General features: G+C 42.4%; 1 protein-coding gene across 3 annotated transcripts in view; it reads left to right on the top strand.

Annotated features, from left to right (window-relative positions):
- Nucleotides 1–21,187, top strand: part of LOC101062564 (potassium voltage-gated channel subfamily KQT member 5-like) — a 59,361-nt gene that overhangs the window by 34,996 nt on the left and 3,178 nt on the right. Inside the window, exons 2-14 of one of the 3 annotated variants that reach the window (XM_011612562.2) lie at nucleotides 1,661–1,751; nucleotides 2,832–2,958; nucleotides 4,341–4,516; nucleotides 6,491–6,616; nucleotides 7,843–7,953; nucleotides 11,889–11,984; nucleotides 13,381–13,475; nucleotides 14,823–14,849; nucleotides 17,855–18,078; nucleotides 18,882–18,993; nucleotides 19,403–19,534; nucleotides 19,735–19,842; nucleotides 20,845–20,971. In XM_011612562.2, coding sequence (XP_011610864.2) covers nucleotides 1,661–1,751; nucleotides 2,832–2,958; nucleotides 4,341–4,516; nucleotides 6,491–6,616; nucleotides 7,843–7,953; nucleotides 11,889–11,984; nucleotides 13,381–13,475; nucleotides 14,823–14,849; nucleotides 17,855–18,078; nucleotides 18,882–18,993; nucleotides 19,403–19,534; nucleotides 19,735–19,842; nucleotides 20,845–20,971 — 1,552 coding nt within the window. The remainder of the gene's footprint in view (nucleotides 1–1,660; nucleotides 1,752–2,831; nucleotides 2,959–4,340; nucleotides 4,517–6,490; nucleotides 6,617–7,842; nucleotides 7,954–11,888; nucleotides 11,985–13,380; nucleotides 13,476–14,822; nucleotides 14,850–17,854; nucleotides 18,079–18,881; nucleotides 18,994–19,402; nucleotides 19,535–19,734; nucleotides 19,843–20,844; nucleotides 20,972–21,187) is intronic. The other 2 variants (XM_011612563.2, XM_011612565.2) reach the window with 2 other exon arrangements.

Genomic DNA, 21,187 nt, shown 5'->3' on the forward strand with positions numbered 1-21,187 from the left:
CCGTTTGGAAAGCGAAAAGCTCTCCCTGCGTTGGAGTGTAGAGTGACACACTCCAGATGAATTCTGCTGCTTGTTGTGCGTCGCACACGCTCTGCGAGTACAACATAACAGAGGCGTAGACGCGCTGCGCTTGGGATGACGGCGGCACAATGCCCGTCAGTGTAAACAGAGCAAACCTCAAAATTCCGATTGGTTCCCCTTTCATTTTGCTGCTCCCAATCTCTGGCGTATTATTGAGAAATAATGACATAAACATTTGTAGCTGTGGAAAACTTTGACCTCTACATTTGCTGCGAGGGGTCAGAGCAGCACGGTCCAACGCTGGGCTGCAGGCTATGGGACAATGACCCACTCTGCCCACCCACCATTTTCACACAGGCACCAGTCGTCCTCAAGGCTGTTCGCGTGGTTTGTGAGCTGAGAAGGCTTCCTTTCCACTCTGACAAGCAGGGGTCAACGTTGCATCAGGGGGCTCTGTGCCAGATGTCCCTGGAATCGACAGCTTAGGGAGCAAAATAAACAAGCAAGCAAATACTTGGAAGAGTTGTATCGACATTGTGTGACTAAGAAGTTGTAAAATGCTGAGAAAAATAATTTCTGTTGCCAACACTCCTTGTAACGTGTGGACCGAACTCCGACCAACATTTCTGTCCTACCAGGTCGACGGCATGTTCACCCTTCAGTCCCACTTCCCTTGGTGGAAGAATGATCTTCCCGGTAGGACAGAAAGCCCTCTAGGAATGGATTTTGGCGCCCCTCCTATAAATCTTTACAAAATGTCCCGTAGTTGCTACACCATTTAATTCATTTACCTTTGCCTTTATTTTATTAGCCGGACAACTGTGTAACACAAATTATCGCTCCCACATTCCAAATCTTAACCTTGTAGAAAGATCCCAGTCTGGAATTTTGGACTTTTAACATGAGATAATAATTACTGTGTTATTTTGATATGAAGTGGACTTTTTCTTTTTTCACAAGCATCACAAAGTTGTAAAGATCATAAAGTAAGCACGGTAGTTTGTATTACTGATTTGCTGCTGAGCTTGTGTCCTATTTATGCACACACGTGCGCTGGTCTGAGGGTTTAAGAGCTAATCTGATGAAATAAATCGCAGATGTACTGAAAGCATCAAGAGCTACTGTAACTTTCTTCTATTTCGGACGACAAAAGGTTTTTGAAAGATTTACTCTGAGATGGAAAAAGCCAAATGTTCAGGTTAGATGGAAAATGATGGTTTCCTGGCGAACGCTGGCGTGTGGAAATGGTCGGATGTTGCTCGTTTTCCAATAGCCGCAGTTTTGCTGCTTGCTTCTTGCAAATCATGTTACACAAACAAGCATGATTAACTTGATATCTCAGGAAATGGGGTAATAGTCGGGCTCATGGTTCACTGCGGAGAGTGCGCACTTTAAGTTGTGTGATGGTGCTGCCAGCTTTTCTGTTCTGGTTCTGCTTTAGTGCCAGAGTGGGTTCAAGCGTCTGTCGCAGTGGAAAATACAGCAGCCGCTTCCACGTTGGTGCCCTTTTTATGAGTAACAGCGTATTCGTGACCAGTGCAAACGCGGTCATGCTGTGGCTGCAGAGGTCAGAACGCTGATGTCATCCTGTCCAGTGATGTTTGTGTCTCGTGGTTCTGAATATCTCTTATATTTTTAGGTTCATTTTGGTGTTCAGCTGCCTGGTTCTCTCTGTCTTCTCAACCATCCCACCTCATCAGGACTTCTCATCCTACTGTCTCCTTATTCTGGTAAGACACAATATAATAACAATGTCTCATATTTGTCCAAGGCAAATCACTCCAAACACTCATGGCTAATTATATCAATGTTGTCTTGAATTTGCAATCTTTCCCCTGTTGCATTTGAGTTGCGTATCCACTCCAGCATCTGCTGGCGACCCAAATACAGCGGCTGTATCCTCAGTGTGCAGCGCGGTGCGGCTTCGCCAGATAGCGTGGTCGTGAAGGAAGTCACATGATCGCGCGATGTTATGACTTTGTCCTATATGAAGGAGCCACAACAAGAACATTATTTAAAATATTTCCTCCTTCCAGGAGAGTAGAAGCATGCCCTAGTTTTTGTTGGGGTTTGTGGGCTGCTTCTATCTGCCGATCAAATATTTCAACTCAAATGTCAAATTGATAATTTATTGTGTTGCAGGTTCATTTCTATCATGTGAATATAGTTTGAAAGGGCGGGACCTTTCTGCACAGATAAAAGGGAGCCGGCGTGAATGTGGGATTTCTTTTAAATTGTGAAAATTGACCTTTGCTTCTCCTTTTTCATGCCATCTGGCAAAAATTGAAGACTTGCATAAGACTTTCAGTTGGAACGCAATATACCCGCAGCCGGTTTACACATGCGTTGATTTGAATGGAAACGTTTAAGCCGTCGTTGCGGAACGCGGACGGAACGCAAATGCAACGGGGTTAAAATGAATTTGCAACTAGAATCTTTCTCTTCAGCTGTGTAAATTATAGAAGAGCACTATTAAATGTATTTAAAATACAAGATGGTTCTCACAACAGTGTTGCAATTATTTATATCATCAAACCTTTCAGCATAATTTTTCAAATGAGCTTTACAAAAATGGCACAGTCACCAGTGACCTTTGAACTTGCAGTGACTCACAGAAGCTCTAATCTGCAGGACACAGTGGTAGTCATATGTTACCAGAGGTGTTCCACAAGGGTCACTCTTAGGTCCATTCGCTGTCACTTTTTTTGTTGTATTCTTTTCTTAAAATGTTTTTTCAGATTTCACTAAGGTAGCAAGAGAGAGAGTGACAGGACCAGCTGCTGCCATAACATTACTGTCTTGTTTAACAGGAATTTGTGATGATCGTGGTCTTTGGGCTGGAGTACATCATCCGCATTTGGTCAGCAGGTTGTTGCTGCCGCTACAGGGGATGGCCGGGGCGCCTGCGCTTCGCCCGCAAGCCTTTCTGTGTTATAGGTGAGCTGTTTTTTTTTTAAATCTTGTGTGATTTCAGCTGCTGTGTTGTTTCATTTTCTTTCCTCACGCCTGGTTTGGGATAAGCTGTGATCCAGGGCGGTCCCAAGGTTTTATCCGTTTCAGTCAGTGGAGTACAACATATTCATCTGCCCCCTGGTTCAGATGCAGAATTCTGTTGTGCTCCACTCATGAATTCGATTTTTTTTTAGTAAATCTCTGCAGTTTGAAATGAGAGATGAACAGCTAATATAAGAAACTGAAAGAGAAAATGAGTTGAACTCATAGAGCTGGGCAGAAGTACAGCAGGAAGACATGAACAATCATCTCTTCCGAAAGTCTCCCTGTTAGTTTCGCAGTTCCGTCACGTCACCAGAACGTGAAATGCTCACAAGTGGCACAACACAGCTGCACTACTGCATAAAATCAATACAAAATATCGACTTGTAAAGTACTTTGGAGACATAATTGCTTTATAAAATAGTCATGTGACTCCCTTCTTTGGGAAAATATCCATCCAGTCTTCTTCATGTGCTCAGTCCTGACTGCTAAATTCTGGCCCCGTGAGAGTTTCTTTATTTTTCTTCTTTATGTGTAACTGCATAAACATCTGTACGAGTCCAGCTGTGACCATACGTTCAGGGAAACAGTTTTCGCCTGGAATATTGGAAGCACTTGGTTTGTTTACTGGTGGCATTTTGAACCCCCCCGAGGAATGAAAAAACAGAGTAAATAACAAGCTGCTGATACACATCCCATCATTTACTTATTAATTCAGTTGTGTATTTTTGATTTTATTTGAATTAATGTTGATAATTGTGTTTTATTTTAAACTTTAGATTGAAATAAATACTTAAATCAACTTGGGCTGTGGTGATGTTTACATATATATTACTGCCATTGTGAGTGTTTGTCATAAACATCATGTGATGTGCCACAAAACAGCTTGATATTTGTTATAGCCATTTGCACAATGGCACGATGATCTCAGAAGGCAGCAATTATAAACACATTAATAAAATCCAGAGTAATGAAGAGGTCAAAGGTTAAGCAGACAAAAAAAAACAGCTTTCACTTTAATGAGCGTTACATTGTTATGAGCGTCAAACCACCTGAAAATAAAATGCTTTTACGTTATTTTACAAGCTCCGGGTCATCCGTGTTTAAAAGATGAGTCGTTTTATTATTAAACGTAATTTTTGTCCTCAAAAATCTTTCAGGAAATTCATGAAGCAGTGTCAGGAATACTAAACTTGGCTTAAGAGAACTCACCTCAAGCCAAGTGTTAATTGGCTCTTAAACTAAGATTCTCTTCAATCTGGTTGACCGACATGCCACGAATAGCAATTAGATACCCATTTTCTGTGTTCTTTCTACCCCGCCAGATATTATAGTACTGATAGCATCAGTGGCGGTGGTGTCGGCAGGGAGCCAAGGCAACATCTTCGCCACCTCTGTCCTGCGGAGCCTTCGTTTTCTGCAAATTCTGCGAATGGTGCGAATGGATCGAAGGGGAGGCACCTGGAAGCTTCTGGGCTCTGTGGTTTATGCACACAGCAAGGTAGGCTTTATTACCCCTTCAGGCCTATTACAGACGTATTACATCATAGTCAAATAAATAGCTGAATCCATGCATTCACAACTGGATCACGCTATTGCTAACGCAACAGGTATCACGGCTGCCATCTTTCATGGCTGTAGGGTAGAAACAACACTGTCGGTTCTGGTTTTTTGCCTGTTCAGTCAGCCAGACAGCAGCAGTTCCAAAAGTTTGGGACTTGGGCCCGACGGGTCCTGCAGTTTTGTGTCTGCTTTACTGGGGCAATGGGAGATGTGGTGATTTTTCAAAGATGAGAGAGGGGAGTGCTTATTGAATGTCCTCCATCATCCTTTGAGACAACGAGAGACGTTTGTTTTTATTTTCTTCGGTCAGATCGTTACTTTTTCAACTGTGCTTCAGGTGAACCGGCTGGAAAGAGCAGTGCCATCCATTTTTTTTTTTTTTTTTAGAAACCCCATTGTTACAGGTGACGCCTGTTGATAGAGAACCAATTTTGAATAAAATCCTGACTCTCAGAATCAAAATTTATGGAAACCAGGGAGCATCTGCTGTCCTTGATGATGATGTTGATGGCAACCTGAAACCTCAGCTCATCCAGATACATGCTGGAACCCGACCCAGGAGCCCAGGTTTTTCTCACTCCTTGCAGCACCTACAGAGAGCCGTGATTACCACCAATATCACACCTGGATTTCCTGTGGGCTGATAAATTTGTCAGTAAAGCTCTGCTCCCTGAGAACTCCTGTCATGAAGAGATAGCTTCAGATGGCACTAACGGTGTGGACCAGCAGATAATCGACAAAAATGAAAAAATACCACCTGAAGCACCAGTTCTTTTCTGAGATAAGTCACTTTTGTCAGTGGTCCCTGTAGAACATAGGTGTCAAACTCCGGCCGTGGGCCAAATTTGGACCGCAATGTAATTATATTTGGCCCGCAAAGCCATACCAATTGACTATTAGACTATTAGGCCCACCGGTATTATAGCTTAAAGCGCATGTGCTAATACTACAAATACCAGAATGCTCTGCTGGTGATTTGGTGTGAAAATCCACACTCCACATCAGTTGGTGGTGGTAATGCACCAAAATGTGGCTTGCCAACCACCAGGAGAGAGGAAGTAGTCATAGCGACCTTATATGCTAATGCTAATTCTGGCACTACCCCTCTGAAAAATTATTAAAGGAAAGGCAGAAAATAGGACCTTTCTCAACAGGTAGGAGGCAGAATATTTGTTTAGATATGTAAAAGACGGACCTGACTGTCTTGTATTAGGAGCCAATGTGCAGAACAACACAGATGACACTATAAAACGCAACACCAAGACAAGCACAAACAACAGGAAATGACTCAAAGGTGCCAGAAAAAGAGATAAAAAGGCATTACATTTACTACATTAACTTACAATGGCAAAAGATTGCTGTTGAAATTTAATTCAGAAGGCTGAAAATAAAGAGAAGAACTGAATGCCAGTGATGTGTTTTTTTTTTTATTTGAATTTCGATTTTGCATGTGTGCAATAATAAATTATATATTGTATAGTGTTAAGCTTTGTTTGTTCCATGTTCAGTTGTTGAGCAAAACTAGTTTGGTCCATATCAAAAGGTTCTGTGTTGTAGCTGGAGGAAGATTTTTTTCAATACTGGTTATTTGAGTTTGACACCTTTGCTGTAGAACAAACACAAATATCAGAACTGTTATTTATCTTCATCCCTCCTGCCTGCAGAGTAAAGTTATTTAACCCTCTGAACGTTCTAAAACTACACTTAGTATTGTTTGTTTTATTTCATGTCTGATTCATTGTCTCATTTACTGGCACAAATATTGATGCCTTCATCTTTAGAATTATTGGGCTGCATACATGTAAACAGCCCTCATTCGCCTCTAGAGAAAAAAGAGATTCAACCATTTCCACTGTGATTATAATGTTCAAATGTTACAAATATGAAGCCAGGATTGGACCTCTGTGTGCAGGAGCTTGTCACAGCGTGGTACATCGGGTTCCTGGTTCTCATCTTCTCTTCATTCCTCGTCTACCTTGTGGAGAACAAGTTCAACAAGGAGTTTGCCACCTACGCTGATGCCTTATGGTGGGGCACGGTAAGTTTTCACCATGCGTGGAGGTATTTGCTTGTTATCAGAGAGCACTGAGAACAATAGACTACACGCATGCAAAGCTGACTTTTGCTTTGCTTAATATAACCTATCATGTCATTTGTAAGGGGAAGTAGGGATTTCATTTGCATTTATAGCCAACAAGTTGGCATTGTTTGTGTTTGTTGTTACTTGTCTCCCCTTCTCAGGTTTGTTTTTGTATGTGGACTTTGAGGTTTCACATATAAACAAGGCTGCCACAGCAGCCAATATTTTCACACATCCTAAATAAAGGCTCTAGCCGTTGTCGTGCCAAATGAGATCCTGAATAAAGGTCTACATTGGTAAATTAGTGATCTGAACGGAGACAGGTGAACAAACTTCTGCAGTATAGATTTCCTGTCATTGGCTTTTGGAAAATAGTGAATACAGTGCAACATACTTGATTGAAACCTGTATAATCAGAAGTGTTACATTGTCAAAGGGAGCCATCATGCTGCCTTTCACATTGCAGCTCAGTTCTAGGTCACTGCATGAAAGGGAAACTATTTTCCTACCAAGGTAACGGAAACATTTCAGCTACCAGCTTAACAGGGTGCACCATGGGGTGGTGGAAGGCCATATGTGTTGTATTAATCCTTTATGTGGTTTTAATAGACATTTAAACCACCTAATGACATGGCTCACATCATTCCAAAAGTTTTCATCTCAGGCAATATCCAACCGATATATTGAATTGAAATAAAAATGTATTTTGTTTTATTGTTGGATGACTCAGCAGGTTTTCCTTGTGTCTTCATAAGTTTGTGTTTAGGCCTATTGGGAGTCGCCTCTTACCACGAAAGTTCAGATTAGTTTTAGCTCTGGGACTTTCTTTGCTAAGTTTCCCCCCCTTGTGATTGCCTGGGTTTTTTCTAGTTAATCCGTTTTCAGACCAATAACATGCCCATTAAGTTGATTCAAAACCTAATTGATCCTTGCTGTGAATGGTGTGTGTCCATGGTGTGATTCTGCCTCAAGCCCAGTTCATGCTGGGATAATGTCCAGCACCAAGCGCTAGTTAACAGAAAGAGAATTAAACCGGAGGTAGAGCAGTATAGAGCGTATATTATCTTTTGCAATGGACAGTACCAATACCTTGACAGTGAACAGACTACTTTCCACATGTTCATGATTAAAATTGTACATTTATTGCCTGCATGACCCTAGACCTGATACGTTATTTTCCACAGATCACCCTGACAACCATCGGCTATGGGGACAAAACGCCAAAGACATGGACTGGACGGATGCTGTCGGCAGGCTTTGCCCTCCTGGGTATCTCCTTCTTTGCTTTACCGGCTGTAAGTTTGTTATATTTAATTATAATCCTAATGTTCATTGTATGGGTGCCACCCAAAATATGATCAGATCTTACAGAATACAGAACAAAAAATGGGCATTCAAAAAGAACGAAAGATACGTTAGTTATGAAACGAAGCTGTTTAATCCGGATCTTATCCCCTCGCTCTAATGAACATAATGCAGTGACCCAAAACAGGCAGACCCCCAACAAAAAATAACTGTTTGCTCAATTCAACAATAAACCATCAATAGAAGTGTCTCAAGGGCTAACGGTGCCCGATCCATCAAGGCAAGTTTAGCCTAACATTCATCTCCATGCTTGGGTTTTGCAAGGTAATGCTATTTCTGTGGGCGTGTACAATGAAGGATCTTCTGGACAGAGTTGGCTAAAAAAAAGTGTTGAAGTACCCTGCATCACTCTTTATGCAGCCTAGGACTATGTCTGAGTCTCTTTAACATTAGGATAGCCAGGTTCTTCTCTAAGCCTGCAGCTGCTACAGCTGTGGTCAATCCAAGCCTTTCTGTTGTGGTCACTTTCATAGGAGAATCCTAGGAATGGTCCACCATTCCCAAAATTCCTGGGCCATTTAGGAACTTTTGTGGATGTGAGGTGTTTTCCATAGGGAGAAATTTCAGTTGGGATGCATAACACCTGTCTAGGGGCTAGAGTTCTAGGGCAGTTGCAGCCAATTAAGAGTTCTACATGGCTGAGGATACATCTTGCCAAGTGTGGCCATTGTTTATCTGTAATATTAGTGGGTATGTGGACCCGGTTTACAGGAATGGAATGCTGCTGGACTCACTCCATTTGCGCCAAGTTCTATGGGTGCTCTGGTCTCTTTTGATGATTGGAGATGCGCTTATGGTGTGCCAGACCTTTCCTCACCTCCATCGTTTATATCGTGTAGGTCATGTGTTTCTCCATGATTACAAGTGGGGTGATGAGGACATTCCTTGGTGGTGTGACCGGTCTTCAAGCATATGTGACACAGCCATTAGTCCTTGATGTACAAGCGGCAACCGTTTAATGGATGAGCAGTTGTGGGGCTCATGATTATTGCCGTTGCACAAAGTGGAGGACCTGGGGAGCTTTCCGTTGATTTGCATTTGTTTACTGTTGCCCTTTGCTAGGGAAAAGGCACCATAGATGGTGGCCTTCTTTCCTTTCATTCCCCTTATGGTTCTTTTGTCTGAGGACCAGTCAGATGCGTGAACAGCATGTATGGATGCGACTTGATTGTTGGCCATTTCTGCTTCTCTGGACACAAACTTTGCGAAATCGGAAAACCTAGTGAAGTCTTTCCTGGTGAGCGCTTCTGAGACCCGCTGATTCCAACGAGATGCTAGCCACTTGGGAATCTTCTGTAGCAAAATCTGAGTCTCCTCATAGTCGGCCCATATTTCTGAGCCGTCGCCCTTAGGTGTGGCTTGCAGGTGGGTGTTTAGCAAGTCTGCGAGTGCTCTTAACCCGTCGATGTCTTCGGATTTGATTTTTGGCCACTTTGACAGCCTTTCTTTGAAAGATCTTTCAACAAACTGTTGACCATATGCCTCACTATCACCTTGATGGAAAGAACCTTCTAAGCATCTGTGAGGAGAGTAGGTGACATTTGACCTACCCATTCTCTTGATCCTGTATGCTGTGACTGGTCTCGTCTCGCTTGCAGACCTTTTCCTGGCCCAATCTTTTCTGTAGTTGTCATCGTGTAGACAGGTCGGGTGTCTCCCCTTGCACAGATCGCAAGTGTGGCGATGATGACACTCCTTGGCGCTGTGGCCGGGCTTTAAGCATCCGTAGCACAGCCAGAAGTCCTTCACGTACAAGCGGCGATCATCAAGGGACCATCTCATGAATTCTGAGCAGTTGTGGAGCTGATGATTATCTTTGCACAAATTGCAGAGCTGTGGGGGCCTTAGCGTTCCATTGATTTGTGTTTGTTTATTGTTGCGCCTTCCCGTACTGTCTTTGGATTGACTTTTTGGCCATATTGACAACTTTTCTCTGATTTCACTTGGAACAACGACCGGCTGACCATAGAGCTGGTTAAGCTTCTTCCACGTGTCTCTGTATGTCTCCCCATCATTTCGATTAAAAGGCCCTTCTAAACAAGCGTAAGCCGGGCCAGTGACATATTTCTTTAAATAACACAGCTTTTCAGCGTCAGAAATACCTTCTCTGTTTATGAGCGACAAGAATGATTCTTTCCATTCACTGAAGTGAATTGTGTTTCCACTAAACACCGTGGGCTCAGATGTTGGAAGCCTGTTGGCTATGCTCTTTTGGATAGCTTGGGCAAAATAGCACGAGTCGAGGGGTGATGGCATGCTCATGATAGGAAATGGGGTGAGAGGCAAGGCGGTACTGCGGTGTACGGAGTTAAACAATACCTGTCCATCCCCTCCCTGTTGCACTTCTCTAATGTAGCCGTGTTCTATTGTTTCCTTTTGCTTTCTTTCTTGCATAAACATGTACTGAGCAAGCCCATCAGGTGTTACCACCCTTTCAGCAGCCGTGAAAGCGGCAGCCTGGGGCAGGCTGGCACCTCTCCGAGAGCCAGCGGAGTAAGCATAATTGCTTCTTAGCTGCTCACTGAGCCTGTACGTTTCACATTTGGCACGACATTCTCCCTGTGCCAGTGGGTCATAGGTGATTTTCATTAAGTCATTGGCTGCGGCTTCACACCAATGTATTTTGTGCCTCAGTTCAGGGGATGGCGTGTCAGATGACTGGATGTCATTGTACTCATCCATGAGGTCTTTATTCCTCTTGTCAAGAATGTTGGTAAATCCAGCCAAATTCTCATCTATTAAGTCATTCTGTTCTTCCTGTGTGGTATCTCTTAGTGAAATCTTCCAGTGTTGGAGCTTATAAAGAAGCCTCTTCTCCCTTTTGCTCAGTTCCTCATTTCGAGAGGTGTGCATCTTCTCTCTGTGGACAATAACAGTGTTGAGGACGTTTTGGTAGCTTTTGCTCATCTTCACCCTCTATTATCAGTGTCAGTATGATCAACAAGCTGACGAAGACTTTATTGAAAATCCTCGGATCAACGTTAACAGTGGACGGAATACGAAAGCCAAAAAAATGAAAAAATGCAATTTCAGTAATGCTGTACAAAGCTGTGTAAACACTACTTCATATTTTCTTTTTAACAAACTTCCTTTGAGCATTAATAGACTTAAATATTCACCTTTTTACTACCAAGACACATGGATCCCCCTTTATCTTTTCATTAAATAACCCATAACCTTAATTTGTGACATTTTTAATGAAAAATGGATACCAAGGATGTCGTGAAAGCAATGCAAACTGAATAAACAACGCAGTATTGGTACTGACCTTAACCTCTGTTATCTCCTTTTTCTTAGGTGTTGAGATATATTCAGAGACACTCACACAGAAAACAAAGCTGCACAGACGATGCAACAATGTGCATTTACTTTGATGGTTGCTATGGTAAAGTAAATACAAGCATTATAGAGGGTCGTCATTCAATGCAACCTAATAGTAGCTTGCCTTGAATCAAAGCTCCCTTTACCTTTGTGCCTTGAGGGTCAAACGTCAAGGCTGACATTGATTGCATGTGGGGGTGGGGGGGCACAAGAACACGCTGAAGTAAAATGAGAAGTTGGAGAATTCATGTCGGATTTGTGGGAAATGCCACAATTTCCTCCTCACTAAAATGAAAGAAATGAATGCCGCTGTGTTATGGTCACTGGCCAGAAGGAAATTTGCTTGAATAGTGGAGCAGTTTTCCCTGCCTGTCTCCCCTCTGTCCAGTATCTAGTTTCCAGCTGTTGCTGGACAACCTCAGTGAACTTGGACTTCAAACGCCTGGAGGACTGTGGAACCGTTAGAATGCTTCTAAGAAAAGAATCCCGTGTTCGGAGTGTGAACTTTGCATAAATGCTTGACACGTTTTCACTGTCTCATCAGGGCATTCTGGGATCAGGCTTCGCCCTGAAGGTCCAAGAGCAGCACAGACAGAAACACTTTGAGAAAAGGAGAAACCCGGCAGCCTACCTCATCCAGGTAACGCTGACTCAATGTTGTTTTTTAATATCAGTTAACCACATTATCCCAGAAGCCATTTGGCTTCATCACTGCACAGATCTGCAAATATAGCATCATCAGCAGCCTCCTTCATTCCCTCTCATCAAGGGAGGCGTTCGGAAATCTTGCTCTTTGCTCTACTTTCAACTTCTCTTTTTCCCATTTTCACTGTTATCTTTACATGTCTGTGGACTTTTGTCAGATCGTACCTTAAGGCTACAAGTGAGCTTTGTCCATTTTTGACTGCAAGCAATTACTGAGAAAGTTCTGTCTTATTAATAATGTGGCGAGCTAGGGTTCTTGGTTGTGGAAGAACTCAGACGCAGATTTCTGCCAGATTATTCTGCAGTTCAACTGTAGAAAGACCCACTTTAATAAAGACCAAACTGACGTCACGTGAACAAAGGGACGTCTTCAATCACACACATAACCTGGCTTATGGTGTGCAGGTGCAAACAGTAATTAAAACAGTAATTAAATACATCAACAACCAGAACTCAATAAATAGAACACTAACATTTAAAATTGCAAAAGATAATATTTACAACGAACAAAAACAGGGTTAACACCAACCTGAACCCACAGACACACTGCCACAAAGCATGCTGGGAAATTCCCACACTGACCCTCCCCAACACGCTACACTAATGCGTTTTCATATTAACATAAACACTTAATCGCAATGCTGGAAAAGATCAATTATCTACAGTAACAGCTCATTAAAAGACATTAACATTATTTTGCAAATACTGTATTATATATTTTTTGCTTACTATAATAACTATAAGTACTATACTATTATTATATTATTACTTTTCACACTGCCAAACATCAGCAGAATATATGTTGCTGTTTTGTCTATTCCTGCTTTTACACCTACAGTGGTGCTTAGGTTTGGAATAGCTCAGAATTTTAGTGGCTGAACTATAAAAAAGATTCACAGACCTTTCGGCACCCCTGTACTTTGTTTCTTTGTGCTTCTCCATTATATTCCTTTCTTTCCATTTTATATTCCCATCTCCTGTTTCCTGTCCTCATGTCCGACCTCACATGTTGATTCAGGCTGCGTGGCGTTATTACTCCACCGACAGCACCAGGCCCTACCTGGACGCCACATGGCGGCGCTATGAGAGCCTTCTGCCCCCCCACAGGCATGTATCGTGCCTGACCTCTGCCCAACAACAAGATGTGTGATGCACCTGTTTGTTAGCTGGACTTTTTTGATTCACTAATCAGTTTGTTTTTTTTCTATTCTTTTCTGCTCTCCTACTTCCTCATTTTCTTCCATTTTCTTTTTAATCCTTACTCTCCCTCTGTCGGGGGGGGGTCTTGTTTTCACTCTGTTGTTCTTTGGTTTTGTGTATTCTGCATGCAGTGTGTGTGGCGTAGTTATGCGGCTGATGAGAACTCGGTTTCCATTGCCACCTGGAAACCTCACTTGAAGGCGTTGCACACCTGCAGCCCAACAAAGTAGGTACAACTCTGGCATCTTCGCTCACTATTTGGCAGTTTTCATTATTTTAATGAGTAGGTTTAGCTCACCTTTTATTACTGAGCCTTCCTTGTCTGACATATTTTATAGATTCTACTTTAAAATATACATTTTGATGTTCTACTTCTCCACTTTGTCAATCAAAAAGTAAGATGGATGGATGCCTGGAGGATGCAGCCTGTTTGTTCCCATGTATGCTGCTCATTGGCCTCCTTGTTTATAGTTCTTTTTTGAGCATGTTTTTAATGAGGCTATGGATTTCGGTTGCTTCTCTGTGATGTGATTCACTGAAATATAGTTTCAACAATTTTATAGCATTTATATTTGTGTTTGTGCTGTTTACAGATGATCAAAAATGTTTTGTTTTTTTTAACATTTCCAAACTTGTAATTAAACTCATAATAACATGTAGTGCTTATAGTCAAACTACATTTATTAGACCACCATGTGTCTATATTCAGTATACTCAGTTTGGAATTCCTCATTCTTGTTAAGAAGGGTGAACTTCTGGAACTGCTGGACTCACCAAGTCAAAGACCAGATCCTGTTGAACAGATCTGGGATTTATTGAATTCAAAAAAGCACCACGGTCCATCCAAAACAAGTCTGTGGGAACAGCTATAAACGGTTTGGAACTCGACTGAGGCAAACCGGGGAGGAGGATTCCAACAGTGGTTTGTGAAAGAGCGTTATTTAGTGAAAGGTGAGGAGTCAGAACAGGCCAAGATGTTTAACACCGGGTCAAACACACAAGGAATCCTTAACGCGAGGGTCGAGACCGCTGGACAGCTTTCACAGGCAGGAAGGGGAAGTGGGTTTAGATCAGGTGATTAGGGATCGGGGAGGAAGGAGGCAACTAGGGAGGATCATACAGACGTGGGCTGATATTGGGGAATTTGGGGGGGGGGGAAACGACAGAATAAACCGAAATAACACAACTCATATCCTGATATTAATGACAAAGCAGTCGACAAGGGTCTGTGGTTGATATGTGTGGATAAGCAGTTTTGAGATGCAGTTTAACTTAAAACGGGTTTCTAAAACATCTGTTTTTTTGAGAGGTGGTCTACTACATTTGCTAGCACTGTTTATAGCAGAGAGTAATTTACTTCCACTATGGCACCAACTGCATGGATGAACTCTCCTTGACCACAGGGCTTTCTTCTTTTGGTTGAATCTCATAGATTTCTATTCCCCTTTTGAAACCAGCTACAAGGTTAATGTTCTGCCTGGAATGATGGTGACTTTGATGAGCAAGAACATTTCTAAAACTATTTGTGTGTTGCCCTTATTAAAAATGCTCTTCTTCTCCATCTTCTCTCCAGGAAGGAGCAGGGAGAGTCAACCACAAGGTTTGTTTTACCTGTTTCTAATGTCAGAACGTTGCAGTTTGAGGCTTTGATTGTATATCAAAGATTGTTTTGTTACTTTATTTCTGCCATTTTTTCCCTTTCAGCATCAGTGTGAAACCATACTGCTGCTGAAACATTAAAGTCACCACTGCTTGATGTATTTTAAGGAGGTGATCACATATGAACCAGTTAACAGTGAGTCGAGCTCAAGGCCTCCAGTGTGACTCACTGTTTTATCAGTCTGTGTGGAGCCAACATTCATTATTTTTTTTTATCACTTGTCAAAATAGATACACACACACCCTATTTGCTGATGGCGCTTGTTACAACTGGTTTGGAAAAGGCCCTTTTGTATGATCTGTTCTGGCCCTGCTTCTAATGTCTCTTGTTAAGACAGTAAAGGAGGTCAGCATGCAGCCCACAGAGAGCTGAGTAATAATTCTGCACCTGAGAAACACTAAATCTAAATCTCTAGGTATGCAGATGTGCTGTATGTTTCAATATTTTGACAAATGTAAGGCAGCATTAAGTTGATAAGATACGTTAACAGGTGCATTTAAGAAGCAGCAGCATAATTTATTCATCCCTAGAGGGTTTATTTGACCTACAGGAATCACTCTGAGCATTTGGGTGCCTTGCTCTTGGGTACTTCAGCAGTGCTCTGGGAATGTCCCAGCACCTCTGCTGTGGCAGTGTGATGAAGTGAATCACTTTTGCTTTCCTCTATTATTCATACTTCAACTTCCAGACCACTATATATATTTTTTTTTTAATTTGGTGTTGTTTTAAAGGTTATTTCAGGCTTAAATGTTGTTTTAGATGCTTTGCCTTTAATTGTATTCTGCGCAATGTGCGTCTGTTCAATTTCCATTTGGCCCCTTGTGACCGGAGTAGTGACACATCAGACATAAATAAATGAATATTGGGATAGCCGGCCTCACGCTAGTGAGTCAGTACTTGCTCCCGTGTTCTGGCTGTGTTTGCACCATTATTGGAGGGGGGGGTCGGGGACGGGTGTATGTGAGTCATCAAATTGTGGCCTTTTTTAAAAGCTGCTGTAGATGCTCATTTTCCTTGACTGGGCTCAATTGCCTCGTCGCCGCTGCTTCTAAATGTCAGCGTTGGAGTGCCAACTGGAACACTGCTTCCATTATTTTGGCACTTACCGGTCTGTCATTCAACTCCTGCAGGTTGGACTGATGCAGTGTAACATAAATAGACAAGCGAGAGGGATTCTGAGGCAGGTGTACGTATCTATATGTATTGTATGACATCATTATATCTCTATCTCCTCTTGGTCTTTTAGTCATATTCATAGTAATAAACAGAAGCTACTGAGGAGGCGTACCACATGGAAACATAGGTACCCAGTGTTCCTGCTCCCTTTACCTTTTTGTTTGTTTTATTTTTTTCCATTTGAGAATGCTGACTAATTCCTGGTGCATGGGCATCTGTAGGTGGCTGCAGCTAAAGCCAGCGCAGAATAATCGAACATTGTGGGAGGGGGCTGTGTGACAGCGATCGACTGTCTGCCTTTGTTTGGTCTTGCCTGAACGCCGCTCCTCTTACGCCTGTTGTGAATATGACTGCAGGATTATTTTAGCTGATTTTGTTCTGCTGCGCAAAGATTAACAGCTGTAACCCCCCCCCCACTTTGACTGCAGAAATGGTAGAATTTCTCCTCGTGTGCTTTAGCTTCCAGCATTGCATCTCCTCCCATATGCGCTCCAAATGCCTCAGATACTAATTATGAAATGTGATTTTATTTCCATGCCTGAACGTCGTCACTCTGAACACTCATCAGTCAGTACGTCTGCAAATGCTCTACATTTTCTCTGATATTCTTTACTCATCTAATTCAGTGGTAACGCTGAACGCAGAAATTCCCCCAGCCTTCTAAGTTTCTCTCTAACTCTGTGTAAAGGGTGTTACCTGTTGCTGCTGTATCATAGTGAAACCCTGACATTTTGAGCTTATTTATTAAGGGGTGTACTTTGGATTTTTCCCAAACCTAATTATGGATCAATGTCACTTAAATCTTTAAAAAAAAAAAAAAAAATACCTGGAAAATGGTTCAACCTCACCGGTGCATTGACTTCTCATTTAACATGAGAAACATGCTGGCCTTATTCAATTGAAACAAAAAAATCCATATCATTGTTAAGATTTTAGCTGGAAGCAATGATATAATGACACAAGCCAACATGGGAACAGTGGTTTAGAGATGCACACGCATTATTACTTCTCATTAGGGCCGATCCAAATGCACGTGCCAGAGCTCATTTTATTATCAATTATATTGATAAATTCCACGAATGATTCAGCCCCTGATTAACGTTTCATTAGTTGTCTGGAACAAGTAATTTTCTTTAGTAACCCGACTTTATTGCTTGGAAATATATGATTTTGAACAGTGATTTGATATCAGGGGAAGCCAGATTGTCAGCAAAATTAAGTAGTATAAAAGCTTTAAAAAGCAATATTTAATTAGACCCAATGGAATATTAAATCAGGCCAGAATGTGATGACCTACAAGGCCTCCTTTTATTTAATGGAAAATGCAGAGATCTTATCTTATAAGTCATGTTTGTTTATTTTGTGTTAACGTGCATAAATCCATCCAGTCGTAAGGATCTTGTCAATCTTTGTGCTATTTTAAAAGAAATATGAGTTATTCTCTCTCAATGCTTGTGTGATTTCCGGCTATTTGGAAATCGGACAATAACGTTGGTGGCGTTAAAACAGCCGAAGTCTCATACTTGAGTCCAGATTGTGTTTTCCATACATCTCTTGTTGAAATGAGGTGATGCATGTCAACCTTACTCCATCTCTCTGCAAGTCTTCACTCTTATATCAGTAGCTGTATGATGACTGATAACTGATTCCATCCTGAAGCACCAGAATCTTTCTAAAAGTTTGGATTTCTTAAATAACCCTCATCTCTCTATAACTCCTCACTCCCCCCTTCCCTCTGCACTCCCCCTACCCAACTTTTCTTACTCCAGTCAGAAGTTGAGCTTCAAGGAGCGGGTGAGAATGGCGAGCCCGCGAGGTCAGACCATTAAGAACAGACAGACGTCGTCGGGGAATGACCGGCGCTCTCCGGTGACGGACATCAACACGGAGGGCACCAGCCCCGCCAAAGTGCAGAAAAGCTGGAGCTTCAACGACCGCACGCGTTTCAGGCCGTCGCTCCGCCTGAAGAGCCAGTCGCGCTCCACCACAGACGGTGAGCTGCTGGCCGCCACCTCCTAGCTTAGCGTTCCAGATCCTGTTGGGTGAATCAAATGTGCAAGGACTTTAACAACTTACCATCGGGGTTTGTTTTTCATTTCTTCCCTTCAGTTGTAATTTTCTTGTCTTTCTGCACATAATTCCAGTCCCCTTGGCAGACAAACTCACATATCCTCCTATTGAATAAGTTCGCTGTTTTCCCTCAGAGGAGTTTTGGCCGACCAGTGAACCAGAACTGGCTTTGCCCGCTAATTCAGACTGCTTAGTGGAAGAATGCTAATGTGCTTTTTCTTTGGCCAAACACTGATGGCCTGGAAAGCCATGAGAGGAAACTGCCCGTTGATGTCTGTGGGTGGACTAATGGAGGGATGGAAGGCGGGTGTGTTGGGTTCCAGCTGTCATATGAGGTGTCGGAGTCAGCCAGCTGGCTGAGGAATATCGGTAGCATAGCTTGCCAATGCAAACTGGTTTGCTGGTTCACCATGCTTTGACTCAACACTTGCATCCCTGACATGATTGGATCTATGACTGATAGAAGATGAGAAACATTTCCTTTCTTGTGTTTGCTCTGAAAATCTAGAACTGCTTGCCAGTGCTAGAAGCTGGTCTGTAATCCCGCTTCATTTACAGTACAGATCTGTTTCAGTTCAACAAGCCCTGGTTTTATTATTGTGTGAACCAAGCAGCTGGGAGTGTTCCCCTCAACAGCTTCAGCTTCAGCAAATATTCAAATGAAAATGGTAGCAACCTGAAGAATGTCAACGTAATCCCTCCTGTTTTTAATCTTCTCCCCCCAAGCAACAGACTCCAACGTGGCAGGGGAGGACGGCTTCGATGAGAAGGGCTGTAACTGTGAGATCTCGGTGGACGACTTGCTGCCTGCCGTCAAGTCGGTGATCAGAGCCGTCAGGTGACAAGAAACTCTTCACTTCACGTTCTTCCGTATAAACCCGACAGCAGCATAGCATCAGGCTGAGCATGCTCGGGGATTCAAGCAAAACCACAGTTGGGGTTTGTCCCTCTCGGTTCGTGGCACCAAGTGAAGAAACAGGAAACAGTGTTAGAGAAGCAACACCTTTTTAAAGCAGCCCTTTGAGAACAACGGAACCTCTTAGATAGTTCCTTAAAGAAACAGTAAGTTGGTAAAGCTTTGGGGTTTGTAAAATTCTATAGGACAAAAACCTCCAGGACTTCCAAGGCTATAGGTCAAATGTAAACATTGGCTTTTTGTGTGAAAATGTTCTGTTCCTTTTACTCTGCACAGTACAAGAGCTGGTCCTCATGTGTGAATTAAACAATTGACTGTGTTGTTTTTGTAGGATAATGAAGTTCTATGTAGCCAAGAAGAAGTTTAAAGAGACGCTGCGGCCTTATGATGTAAAGGATGTGATTGAACAGTACTCTGCTGGTCATTTAGACATGCTGTGTCGCATCAAGAGCCTGCAGACCAGGTAGGAAACGGTGTGAGTGTGTGTGTGTGTGTGTGTGTTTTTGTGTGTGTGTGTGAGAGAGAGAGAGAGCGAGCAAGAGAGAGAGCGAGCATGTGTGCATTGGCACAGTTGTGTTCTACAGTTTATGTTTTCCTTTGCATGTGACTATTTGTGCTGAACGTAAGTGCATGTGTATTTCAGTGTGTTTGCTTTCCTCACAGGTTGGACATGATAGTAGGTCCACAGACCCTGAGCAGCCGAGCCAAGACATTTTCCTCTCCCTCACTGATTGTCTATCACAACCAGGGCAGAAAGAACTCCACCCAGGGGTCAGATTGTCCCCCCAACACCCACCCCCCACCCTCCAGCTCCCATCCCTCACACGCAAGCTTCAATTCAGTTCTCAAACAATTCAGGCGGACAAAAAAGTGTTGATTTGAGTGAAGAGTTCAGGAATGCTGCAAATTACTCAATTTCAAATTGGTCTGGCAAACCTCGAAAATTGAGCCTTCTGTTGATGAATGCGGGATTTTGAGCATTTACAAATATGGTAAAAAAAAAACTCTAAACCAGGCTTTTCTCTGAATTGATCGCTGCTGAGGTGAATTGAAGCCTCTTATCCGGTGTTGCACGATCGCTGCCGTAATACCGCCACCTGCTGGTGTCGAAGCTGTACTAACGCTCTGGCATGAACTTGGTAACCTTTACTAGGTATCAGTTAACCATCTTTACTAATCACGTGTGTCTTGGTTCACATCAACACAGTCACCTAAGTCCAGAATATGTTATATTTAGTTTTTTTTTCTCCATGGAAACGCAACATCAGATCAAATAACCGACAAATGGCAGTTACATTTCGGACGAGTTCAGCTTTCATGTACAAATGTGTGCAAAACACATTTTTAAATAGAGTATCTATAAAAATGAAATGAAAAGAGTGCAATGTATTATTAGTAACACCATTTGTTGAAATCAATTTGCTTTTTTTTCAAAAGTAAATTTGCATCTAATGTGACTTCCTGCTAAATTCAGTAGAATTTAAACCCTTTGCACCCTCTAAATTTACCGTGAGTCTTATTATGATGAAAGTCAGCCCCCATGAACATGTCAGAAACCTTTATTGCAAGAAAAAAAGCAGCCTTTTTCCCTTGATCAATCCTGACAGATTTGGTTGGTGAAGATGTGATTATCTGGCAATCTGCTACAGTTTCCTTCCTCTTTTTCTGATGGACCTTGTGGACTTTGGCTGTTTTACTTTTTCTTCCTGTCATTACATTCTTTCTATGTGCATGTGTTTGATGTGTTTGTGTGTGTGCACGTGTGTGTTACAGAGTGGATCAGATCCTCGGGAAAGGCCAGATCCCTCTGGATAAGAAGATTCGAGAGAAACTGCTGTCCGATGGGGACATTTTAGAGGACATGAGCATGCTGGGGCGTGTTTGTAAAGTGGAGCGACAGGTCTGTCTTCTATCTCCGTGTTTGCCTTCTGTCACATGCTTCTAAATTAAATAATCCCACCTTTTTATTTGCAATTTTGTCTTTTTCATCTGGTTTGATTGCGGTCGCAACATTAATAGTGTCAGAGAAACATTAGTTTGAGTCAAGTTTCACTGTTGTGCCACAACAAATCTGATTTCAGATTTAATCTCCATAGTCCCTCTCATTGTTACAGTT

This window comes from Takifugu rubripes, chromosome 17 (assembly GCF_901000725.2).
Source record: "Takifugu rubripes chromosome 17, fTakRub1.2, whole genome shotgun sequence".
Taxonomy (NCBI): domain Eukaryota; kingdom Metazoa; phylum Chordata; class Actinopteri; order Tetraodontiformes; family Tetraodontidae; genus Takifugu; species Takifugu rubripes.